This window comes from Bos javanicus, chromosome 8 (assembly GCF_032452875.1).
Source record: "Bos javanicus breed banteng chromosome 8, ARS-OSU_banteng_1.0, whole genome shotgun sequence".
Taxonomy (NCBI): domain Eukaryota; kingdom Metazoa; phylum Chordata; class Mammalia; order Artiodactyla; family Bovidae; genus Bos; species Bos javanicus.
Window position 1 is genome coordinate 49,182,828 of NC_083875.1, and position 12,068 is coordinate 49,194,895.

A 12,068-nucleotide genomic window follows, 5' to 3' on the forward strand; every position below is an offset into this window, starting at 1 on the left:
GGATGGAATAACTGACCTAAATTCTAACACTGTTTTGATCCTAAAAGTGCCTATTCATGTCTTCAAAATTAAACTGCCTATTATGTACCATAAGAGATGTTTAACACTCATCTCATGGTTCTCATGTGAATGTTTAGGGATGGAAATGAAAAAAAATTTATAATATAGCCATGCAAAGTCTATAAATACGACTGAAGTTCAATATCAAACATTTCCTAATTATCCCCCTTTAGGATATCTAACTATGGCTTAAAAACCCAATAAACAAGTGGAAAGTCTCCCTCTGTACATGGCTTTTATTATTTACATAATACAATATAGCATCAATGCTGAATAGCATGATTATGTGCAATACATAAATATGTACTATCTGTACACATCTGCAGATCTAACTTTAGAACTAAGGTACATAAAATTGAAAGCAAAACTGAATGCTTTAAGAATAAAAGTAAAAACTAAGACTGAACACTGCAATAAATCAGAAGTAGTGCCTCGTGTACATACTTAAAACTATTTACAGATGAAAACAGGCATTACCACGACACTAATCTAACTATACTCATTTATATATAAAAAACACGTTTCATACATCACAAAAAACCTTCCATTATAACACAGAAGTGATATTACCAGACAAGCATCAGTGAAGTATACTGCCTCTTCTAGTTGTTATTGTACAATGCTGTAGATAATGCAGCCCATGCAATACACCCAAGAACACTAGAGTCCTACACCCAAGTACAATTAATATAAAGCAGCCCTCTGCAAGTGGTGCTGGATACCACTAAGAAGTCTACTGCAGCCATGTTGGTTATGATTTTCCATGCAGAAGGGTACAGTTACATTAAGAACTGAAGTCTTTAAAAAAGCTTTAAACATTCTTTCTTGAACCAAAACATTCAACAAAATATGCACATGAAAAATTAACTATTCAGATACCTTTGCAACTTAAAATTCAGATGCATGTTACTCCAAAGAGCTGCTGTATGTGAAAACCAAACGTAGAGTTTTAATTTCTTCTTGTAAATAAATTAATCCTAGTGCAGTTTTGTTCTACACAACATTTTTAGCAATGAGTAATGCAGACATCGTCTGGTGCAGGCCAGCATAATAAGCTTCAAAGACAGCTCAAGACCCTGTTGGCTTGATGCATTTTACTCTTTAACCAGTTAAACAATGTGTACCTTTCACAGAGTGTCTTATTTGACAGTTTTTAGAACACCAATTAACCAGGCTTACATATGGCACCGAACACTGGTTTCATAGAAAGGTCTGATTCTTTTTATAGCTTTCTTCCTGCTTCCAAGGAACAAGTGGAAATTAACAGGGTGAAGTTTAACTATGGTAGAAGTAGACTGCCAGTCCTTTTCTGGTGTACCATTTCTTTAAAAAAATACAGGCACATAACACTAGCCAAAGATTATACCTTGATTACATTCCCAAAGGCAGATATGCTGCAAACATGCAGATAGGTATTTCAGTTATTTTGTTTGGCACGAAGGAACTAAATTTTGTCCTTGTTATCTGTGTATTTCAATTTGCTGTGCAGATTTTCATCCAATTTTATTCAGGGGAGGGCATATACATTTTGTAGGGCTGTATCTATCCAATTCTGCCTGTAACAAACACCCAAACATCCTAAAATATCAATTATAAGACAGACAAGTGTAAAGTAAAACTCTGGAGAACATCAAAGGAAAATGGCCATGCATCTGCTCTTTAATGTTTTCCTACGGTATATTAAAATAAAAACAAATTATCAGTCTCTTCACAAGTAGTAATTTATATTCTCTGAATTTTTTCAGCCACAACAACTGGATTCTCTTTTCTGATTTTTGCTGCAGCTTCTGCTTTGTAATCATATGGACAGTTGTGCTTGTCAGAGTAACGGTGAAGTCCACAAAACAAATTTCCACATCGGCAGTCAAACCCTGTACATATAAAAGGAAGCAGAGTCATTTAGGAACTTATAGCAATTAGAAGAAACAAAGTCAATATAGAAAAGGAACCAGATTTTCATGATTCTCTGTAACATTAAACCAATTGTCATTTTAAATTGTCAAAGTGTTTTCAACCTCTTTTGACATGGTGAGAAATACAAGTAACTATCTTCCATAAACTCTGGTAGATATCAAACACAGTAGAAAAATCACAAAGCTCTGGAGTCAGACTGAACTGGATTTAAATTCTAGTCCTGCTGCTGCTGCTAAGTCGCTTCAGTCGTGTCCGACTCTGTGCGACCCCATGGACAGCCGCCCATCAGGCTCCACCGTCCCTGGGATTCTCCAGGCAAGGGTACTGGAAAGGGTTAGCCATTTCCTTCTCCAATGTATGAAAGTGAAGTCGCTCAGTCGTGCCCGACTCTTAGCGACCCCATGGACTGCAGCCTACCAGGCTCCTCCGTCCATGGGACTTTCCAGGCCAGAGTACTGGAGTGGGGTGCCATTGCCTTCCTACTATACACTGACTAATAATGTTTCCACACATTGTAGAAGGAAATGTGTTGTAGAAGACAACCACATACAGTTCTGAGATTTAAAAGGAAATAATTAAAAAGTATCTAGAAGATTTTGTTTCTGGCTCAAAGTAGGTGATTACTGTTTAGTTCAACTATCTTTCCCCCAGAAAAACAAAGAATCAAGAGATTAAGTTTTACTAATCCTATAAAGGAAAATAATTCAGAAGGCCTGAAGTCAGGAAAGGGTTTCATAGGATTAGAGAGACCAATGGAAAGCAAATCAACTTCTTCTTACTGTCCCCTTTCCAGTCTACTGTGGAAACTTCCTATTCTTGAAAGCTGGGTGTTTTATGTTTAAGACTGACTAGTTCCACAGGCAGTAACCAGGAAGCTCTTGAATACCTGTAAGGCCAACTTTCTTTCTGCACATGAAACACCTGTTCTTCTTTGGTTTGGGCAACTCAGGAGCTTTTTCTTCACTTTGAGAAGTACTGGGCTGAGAAACTGAAGGACTGGGCTGAGTGACAACTGAAAAAACAAGGATAAAAATTAGAAGTTTGTCAACTGTTTGGCTGACAATTATCTAGTAAGTCAAAAACAAAACAACAGTAAGACTCCTCATGAAAATGTTTAAGCCCTTCTTGAAAGAAAACATATAACATGTATTTTGAATACAGTCTTTCACTTTATTATCACTCCACTCAAATTCCATTAAACTCACTTTAGGACTGGGAAACAAAATCCTAATTCTAGGTTTTAAAAACCTGAGAAATGTGGTCATCTGCTCAGTTTCCACACTGCAAACACCAAAATGCAATCTTCTTAATTAGGGCAGATTCAAGTTCATTAATACTCAGCAAGTAAGGCTGCCAACTTCTGAGGTACTTAGCTTATAAAGTCATTTTGTTTTTATACTGAAAAGTTATAAGAAAAACTGTAGATAAACAGTAAATTTTGACAAGTAAAACCCAAATCATTAACCTCTCAGACTCTAAAATTTCACAATTATTGTATCATTTTAAAAAGTGCTTTATATTGTCTTATGCAGAAAATATGGAAGCCTTTTTAAAAAAAAGAAAAAGAAAAAAACCTTCTTTTGAAGATTAGCAAACACTGTCTTTAGGACAATATAAATACTTGTGAAGCTTAAGGATTCCATAGGCAAAACAAAATTTTTATAGCACAGCTTTACTTTGTGATACTTGAGAGATATGACCTACTTTAAAAAGTCCATTTCTCCAGGTAAAAGGGATCTAAGTTTTAAGTTCACTCATGACATCAACAGAATTTGTCAATATAAAGATAAAACTGCAGATAAAACTGTAAGTTCATATTACCTCCAGGTTATTTAAAACAAAATTTAATCCTACCTTTTTAAAATTAGTATTAGTCCAAATCCCAAGAACAGCAAATTGAAGCATATAATACTAGAATTAGTGCCTAAACAATAGGCCAGCATTAATGCTATCAGCATAAATCCAAACTCTACAGCAAACCAACTGGTTTAATAACAACTTACTGAAATCCTTTCCAAATTTAGAATTCATTTATATTAGTGATATATCCAGTGAAATTAAAAGTATAATATGAGACCACTGGTAATATTCTAGCTATTTTACTTATTCCTAACCATCTACTACCATGGCAACCCTAATGTATTTTCGTGATGGTATAATGAAGTGTCGACAGTCTGTGGAATAGTCTAGGGGACGTGACAGCCATTTCCCTGGCTACATGTGAAAACTGGACAGTGGTTCTTAAAATATACACAAGACTTTGGTGGGGGTGGGGATGGGGGTGGGGGTAGTTAAAAAAAGAAAACTAATACAGAAAAGGCAGAGCAGCAAAGTGCATTCAGGTGAAGAAAATAATAAATGCACAGAAATAGTTACAGATCTAATCCAAAAGAGTACTGTTCCAAAATTTTGTTTTTTAAATAACAAACAAATGAAACGGAACAACACTAATTTAGTCAGTTTTTCATCATAAGGATGGAACTTTAAATACCAAATATGGATTCAACCACCCAACATAAAAATTTTCACCTTAGCTTTATCAGTCAAGATTTATACGGTTCACATAAGCTTGGCTATGTAATATTAGCAAAAGCAAGCTTCCAAAGCAGATTATATATTCTCACTAAAGGTTTTAACATTGTGTCCCAGTCAACACTATACTAGGAAACAATGAATTGATCAAACCAACTATGTGCACCACCAGAGTATGCAAATCACGGTTCCAGGGTCTAGCAATGAAAAGTAAAAAAGTTGACCTGACAACAGAGCACAACCAGAAGTGCTTTCTTTAATGTTAAGTTCAGCACAGACTCAAGTCACTATTTAATGAAAACCAAAATGCCATTCCACACTGAGTTTTAAACTCCCATAGGGATCTCAAACTTCATCTTCAAAGTTTCAGTGTTCAATATGTTCTTTTGTTTGAGTATTTCCTGCACTACTGACAATATCCAAGACTAAACACTTTTGATTATTTTTTTCTCCATGGCTTTACAATTCAACTTTCATAATTTCTTCTTTAATGTTTCACAATACCTTCTTTAATGTTTAGATACTTCTAAAATGTAATGGTAACCTACCTTCTATATTCATTAAATTCTTGACATTTCCAGCCTTCACATGATAAAGTGCTGATGTGTAGGTGCAAAGGTAACAGGGGATGGGCAGACAAGAGATTAAAGAATCAGATAAAAACCATACCTGGCTCTGACACCTCTGTTTTCGGCGTAGTTACTTTGTCTTCTCTTGAAATGCTCATTTCTGTCATTTGCTGAGTTACAGGCAAGGCAGCCACAGGCATATTTCTATTTGAGTTCAAGCAAACATTTTTAAAGATGTTAAGGGTACTTGGTGAGATAGTAAGTTGTCAGTTCAATATATATAATTTCTAGCGTGATCAAATGGAGCTAAATACTCTAAAAAGGATGCCCAGCACAAATGTCTGAGAATAAGGAGACCAATCTGATAAATGGCTCATCAATTGAAGCCTGCATATTTGTAAAGGTTACAGTGTTCCATCAGAGGCAACTAAAAATATTTAGCTGTGCCTCTAATTTAAAGGCAAAAGGGACAACTTTGCCAGAATGCCTTATGTAGCAGCGCAATAATCTGTAGAGCCTCATTCTCTGTAATCTTCACAGCTCAATTACAAGAAAAAGCACAGCATTTTCAACACAGTATCCTTGAGGCTACTCAGCAGCAGTGCATTATTATACACATCTTTACTCAATGACCTACAAGATCATATATTAAAGGACACTGGAATCCCCAAATGTGCAACACATGCAGGCATCTAAGGTATCAACATCCTTATTATAATGTAATATGTATGTTGTAACACAACATCATTATTATTTATTAACATTCATAATTATGTCAGTCATCTTTATTTCCTCCCTGCATTATTATAAATACTCAGAAATGTTTAATCTTACCTTGATTTTTCAGATGTGCTGCCAGCAGCACCTTCACAGTTGTTTAAACTAGCGTCTGCTCTTTGTACAGATGCAGAATCTGAGGTAGGACTGTTGGAACCACTAGCCGTCCCTGTTTAAAAAAAGGATTGGTAAGAAATGAAGCAACACTAGAAACACTCATTTTCAAAACTATTAATAAGTAACAAATACTTGCATTTAATTAGGTTAGTGACTTATGCACTTTTTCACTGTGCTGCAGAATCTTACACTTAAGTGATATCCAAACAACAAAAAATATAAATAAAAAAGTCATAGCCAATAAAACCTTAAAAACTGAAAAGAAAAAGCTAGAAGATGCTTGTAGATGTCACTCATTCCTCATGCAGTCATTCCAAGTACTTGGTTGTTGCTTTAAGTTTCAAGTTTTTCTCAGGTCTTCTCTCCTTGGACTTTCAGCACTGATTCTCAGTTTGAGGCCCCAATTCTTGGTTGTATATTTTGCGGTCACCAGTTCTTCAAATGCGTTATTTCTTGGAAACAACTTACCCATTGGGCTCATTCTGCCACTATTCTGCTGCCTCTGAAGATGTTCTTTGTAGCAAACAGAACACATTCCATTTGTCCTAGGATTCCCATAAAAGCCACATCCTGTACTACACAGCATAGGCCCTGGGGTCTGGTTAGTCTCCTGAGCCATTTTTCTGCTATAAACAGAACAAAATCAAAATTTTAGAAACCAGAATTTAGTTAAAAAAAAAAAAAAAAAAAGAAGAGGAAAAAACCACACAATCACTAAATTAGTACAATAGTCATCATTTATCTTTGTCATTTCTAAACACTGTTTCTAACAAAGGCCTAAATTGTGTTATTAATCCTTAAAATTGGCTAAATTATGAATGTTTTGTTGCTTTTATAAAACAAAGTACGTGAAAGGAACTGTTTTAGCTTGATAAACAATGATCTATCATGACTTGACATTTTTAGGACAAAAAAATTCTATCATTAAACATTAAAATTTCACCTGTCACTGTTTAATTCCTGAAAAGGTCACCCTTCCATTGTTTATGTTTAAATTAATTTTTCTAACTGGTATCTTTAAATCACTTTTTGTTCTCCTACACTACAGGCAGATCATTTCAAATCATCAAAAATTAACTGACTCTTCATATCTACTAGTGGTTCTTTAAGCTATTAGTATGTGGATGCAGCTCTAAAGGTTTCTTAAAACACCTGAACATATTGGGCCCTTGTAATTAATTCAATTCTGCTGCAGGGCAGAGCATGGGTACTTTAAAAATGCTGCAGCACCTGAAGCATATAGGACACTGAAAAGAGAGCTGGTAGATCATCTAGCTCTTCCTGTTACCCTGGCACCAAAAGTGAAGCTCTTTAAGAATTCAGGGGTCAGTTGCCTAGGAAATTTCTTTTGTTCTACATTTGACATGTGAAATCTGGGTCTAAGTATACTTTAAAGCCAGTGCCTAGAAACCTGCAAAGCACAAATTATCAGCCACAGATTTCTCAACCAACAGCTCTATTAAAACTTGTAACAAGCGTTTGTCTTCCTCATGCCAGAAAATAACGAAACTTTTCCAAGCTCAATTTCAAGATAGCAAAGTAAAGCAATATACACAATCTTTAATAATGGTTAATATTCAATGCTAGGTTACCAGAAATAACTTAATATAACCTTGCTATTCCAGAAGCCTTCTTAAAATTAACACAAATACAGTAATGTTTTGCTAAATTTAGTAAAATTTGCTGAGTTAAGAGAACATAAATATTTAAGAAAAAAATTTTAAAAACCTGAAAAGGTTTCCATGTCATCTTAAATTGTGTATGAATGTAAAGAAAGCTTATTTGGGCATTTTATCAAAGGGAGATTGTAGTAATTCCGGTCACTGTCATTTAACTGTACCTAAATGTTGACAATAGAGGTGACTTACAAGTTATGAACATTTCAGGTATATATAGGAAAGTACTTCCAGCTAGAGCTTGTTACTTCCTATAATTTCATGTTGCTTGTTCCAACCAGCACGAACTAGAATACACTCTTTAGGGAGTTATCATAAAGTATTAACACTTTTAACCAAAATTACACAAAGGAAGAGGACTATATTTGATGTGGCCTGAATCCTGACAATTATTCCCCCAACCATTTAAATGATAGTAATCTTTCCTTTTGTTAGCAAAAAGACATATTACAAGCTTGAAAATATTTTAAGCCAATGAAGCTTGCATGGAAATTGACCAATATTTGCAACTTACTTCAGACAACAGTACTAATTTAGTTAACACCATCTCTTTAAATAGTAAGTGGAATTTAGCTGACTCATTTTGGAGCAGGGTAGTGTAACATTTCAACATTACTTAAGAAGTTTATTGATAAACACTTTCAGTTGAGTTTTTAATATTTTGAGTATAACGTGCAAAAAAAAATGCATTGTGCATTTATTTGCATGCTCACCATGCAAAATATGTGAATCTTTGCCCTATGCAAAAAGGACGGCCACTTCTGGAAGTCCTCTTAAGAATTATGCTTTAGCTTACCTGCTATATTTTTAACTTTTGCTATCATTTGACAAGTGGCTTAAAGAGTAAACTGGCCTAAAAGTCAACTTACATTAATATTAACCTGATTCTTAAAATCTTTTGTTTATATAAATGTGGGTGGGGATCTTAACCAATGATTTCACATGCAAAGTATTCCAACTTTTTTCAGGAAACACATCTACCTTCAACTTACCATAAATAGCCTCCAAACTGAGACACAGAAGATAACAGGACATTAGTCTTATACATGGCTTCTCATCTTGTAGACTTTTCTCACCCTAGAAAGGCAGCTTTTAAATGCCATCACAAGTGCACAGCTTGCCTTAATATTTCTCAGAAGCTTAGATCACATGGGCGGGCGCTTCAGCCTGTCACAAGGCTGCAATGTGACAGGCTGAGCTGGATGGAGGCTCTCACATAAAGCCTAGTCAACAGGGGCCTCTGAAATCAGCTTCTATTTATATCTCAGAGCCTGCCAACTCCTACACAACCCCAAGAACTAAAGATGCAGCACTTGTATACCTAATATAATAAGCAAACACAACAAAAAGATGGCATTAAGGTTGTTAGTTTTTTCTGAGGTAGGGAAGGAGAACAATCTCAAATCAGAAAGGCAAGTATCACCAATCACTCAAAGACGAAACGGTCAGAGTTGTTTGTAAAATCCAAGCACAACGAAGAGAGCACAAAGGTAGAAACCACCCTCCTGTTTAGTGGCAATTTTGAGGTGGGTGTGGGGAATAAGTTGCCATTTCCCTATTTGTATTTTAGAAAAAAATACAATACCGTTATTACTTAGCATCTTTAATAAAGTTGTTAGAAACTTAAGCATTCATTGTGTCAGCTCTATCAAATATAGGATGACATGTACGTGTGTGTATATATATACTTTACAGTTTGCGGCCTCCTCTAATTCATAGCTGAAAAACAAAACCCAAAGACAGGAGCAGGTAACTGAAAAATTCTCCAGCCTCAAACATGAATAAAAAAGGCTTTTACAACTGTGTGAATTTACTTCTCTCAGGTGCACAAGACGTTAAGAATCGTCACCCTACCCGGAGTTGAGACGAGTTCTAGTCTCTAATCTACCTCTAACTAAGCCAGTGACCTTGGGCAAGCCCTTACTCTCCAGATCTTCGTTCCCTCTTGCCAAATGGAGAAGATTACTGTGATTTTAAAGGCTCCTTTTCAGGCTTAATACAGAGCCTGAGAGAGAGAGAGAGAAAATAGGGAAGGTTTAAACATCTCTCGAGGGGGACATTTTTAGAAGAAAACTTGAAAAAATAAAATTTCAGTATTTTCACCAATTCAGTTCTGAATCCCTACTTTAAAAATAAGGAGTAAAATAATGATTCGTTTAATTTTTTAATAAAGTCTGTAAATCAGCCAAAGGCCAAGTTAAAGAACAGCGGCTCTATGACCTACATACTACTGTGTTCTTAGACCAGATTAATAGCAAACATTCAGTCAATAAAGATAACCCAGGCCTTTTCCCAAAACACATATCCACGGAGTGCGTGGAAAGAAAGCAAAAAATTTCACGTTCATCAGCCTAAATGCACGAAACAAAGGGGAAGGTGCTCCATTTCCTTCATGAAAAGGATCTCCGGCGAGAAACTCAGCAACCTCGGTAAAACTGAGATAAGTCCCTATCGCCCAACGTTCCAGGGGATTTTAATACAAGTTCGAATCCCACTGGTCCTCCACCCCTACCCCCATGCCCTTCCAAGCAGAGGCCTCGTTCAGGAAAGCCCAGCAAGGCCTTCTCCAAAAACCACTGAGTCATGCAGAACAGCAGTTCCGTAGGCCAAGCAGGCCCCTCACCCTGCCGGTGCCTCGCCGACCCCCGACCCCCGACCCTGAAACGCTCCTCGGAGGAGGCGGAGAAGGGGGGTGCGGCGGGCAAGGGGTTGGGGGCGCGGCCATCTCCACCGCCTCTTTGTCTTTCCCGGTTCCGCGGCCCAGGCGGGACGCCACCGCAGAAGGCGGCCGGGACGGATTTGAGCGAGGCCCGGAGCTCGAATCTCCCCGAGGCCGCACGCCGGGCATTTTTTTCTCCGACCGTGCGTGTGAGAGCTAGTCCGGGGCACAGGGAACCGGCCTCCGGTCACGACGACAGGATGCCGCCTCCGTCTTTGTGCTTCCTGAGCTGGCAGGCGGGCTCCCCTCCCCCTGACGCCGCCATCCGTGGGCCGCTCGGGCTTCGCCGGCTCGCGGCGCTTAGTCCCCCACTCCCACCCGCGGCCCGGCACGAGCAGCCGGACGCCTTCCCCTAGCCCAGTGCTACTTACTCTTCGACCGCGGGAGCCGGGCTCGCGCACGACGCCGGCGAGGTGGGGACCGGGCCGAGCCCTCCGGGAGGGGCGAGCCGGAAGCCCTAGAGCCGCCGCCGCGGGCTGGAGCCGCAGGCGGAGGTGGCGCCGCCGCCGCCGCGGAGTCCTCCTTTGTTCCCGCAGCAGCCCCGAGCGTGGCCGGGACACGCCGGAGCTCGGGAAGTGGGGGGAGGGAAGCGGTGGGGGGAGCAGCGGAGGAGGAGGGGGCGGAGGGAGCAGTACAGAAGGCCGCAGCGGCTAAGGCTGCTCGCTGCGCTCGCCCGTCGTCGCCTCACACCTCCACCAGCCGCGAGTTTGGCTGACTCCGAGGACGAGCGGGGCACGCGCAGCTAAGCCCGGGGACCGCAAGGGCCCGCGAACGGCGCTGTCCGTCGCTTCGCTACCGCCGGGGAAGCTCTGCAGCTCCCGGGAACTAGGAGCCCCAAACGGTGATGCAGGCAGGTCCGCGCTCCGGCCGACTGACGCGTTCTCTCCGCCCCGCGATGGAAAGAAGGAGGGGGCGGGGTCTGTGCGTCAGCGAAAACCCCGACGGCGGCGGCGGCGGCGGGGAGCGCCTTGACGTCACGTGCCCGACGCCGCGCCTCTGTCTTCAGTCACCCGGCCGGGGAGGCGGGGCCGAGCCTGACCGCGCTGCTGTTGCGCGGAGCCTAGTTACTGGCCCGGCTGCCGGCTCCAGGGTGGAGCTGGAAAGAAATAGTCCTGTGGAGGATGCGTTTCTATTTTTAGCTCGATTGTCCGCCCTCAGCCTTTCTCCTTCCGATTTTCTCAGTCAAGCCCGCTTTTCGCCCTCTAAGTTCTCACGCTTTGTCTAGAGTCTTTGGCAGACATTTCCCTTCCCTCCTCATTCTCCCTCCTCACCCACCCATCCAGAACGAGTTAGAAGGATTTGCTTCGAGAAGAGAAAATGAACCGCTCTTTGCTTCTGGGTCTTCTCGCCGGTTTATGAAGCTCTCAAGTCCAGTTCCCTCACACCCTTTTCGATTCTAAAGTCCAACCTGAGCATTGCCCTGATGCTACCGGGAAGGAGCGGGGCAAGGCGGCGCTCACTCGTTTCCTCGCTCGCCCAAGGTCACGGGTGGTTGTGCAGAGTCAGGAAAGGCTCGCCGGACTGGCTGCCAGCCCTCGGCCCTGGCGTCACGGTTCTGAACAAACTGTTTTGGCCAGCATGTAAAATCCCTGGAAATCATCTATTCCAGCAAAGCCTCGTGAACTGGGAAAGCACCAAATGTTCTACTCTAGAAATGAAGCTAAGGGACAAACAAGCCAGACCTGAGGGAGAGATCAATAAGGA

The 12,068-nt window shown here is 40.4% G+C and overlaps 1 protein-coding gene across 2 annotated transcripts; it reads right to left on the reverse strand.

Annotated features, from left to right (window-relative positions):
• Positions 1-278: 278 nt before the first annotated feature.
• On the reverse strand, positions 279-11,273 carry ZFAND5 (zinc finger AN1-type containing 5). Of its 2 annotated transcripts, none has more exons than XM_061425545.1 (6): positions 10,736-11,273; positions 6,438-6,595; positions 5,910-6,021; positions 5,176-5,279; positions 2,861-2,986; positions 279-1,931 (listed from the first exon to the last, which is right to left on the reverse strand). In XM_061425545.1, the coding sequence occupies exons 2-6, from the start codon at positions 6,586-6,588 to the stop codon at positions 1,783-1,785; spliced, it is 642 nt and encodes a 213-aa protein (XP_061281529.1). In that variant the 5' UTR covers positions 6,589-6,595; positions 10,736-11,273; the 3' UTR covers positions 279-1,782. The 2 variants fall into 2 exon arrangements, with proteins under 2 accessions (XP_061281529.1, XP_061281528.1); XM_061425544.1 differs by lacking the exon at positions 10,736-11,273 and adding an exon at positions 8,638-10,610.
• Between the last annotated feature and the right edge of the window lie 795 nt (positions 11,274-12,068).

Excerpts from the sequence above, each read along its gene's own strand:
- ZFAND5 (XM_061425544.1), bottom strand. The coding sequence starts at position 8,693 with ATGTATAAGACTAATGTCCTGTTATCTTCTGTGTCTCAGTTTGGAGGC. Across the intron at positions 5,280-5,909 it reads AGCACATCTGAAAAATCAAG|AAATATGCCTGTGGCTGCCT; the intron begins GTAAGATTAAAC and ends GAACTCAAATAG. Across the intron at positions 1,932-2,860 it reads AAAGAAAGTTGGCCTTACAG|GGTTTGACTGCCGATGTGGA; the intron begins GTATTCAAGAGC and ends TTATATGTACAG.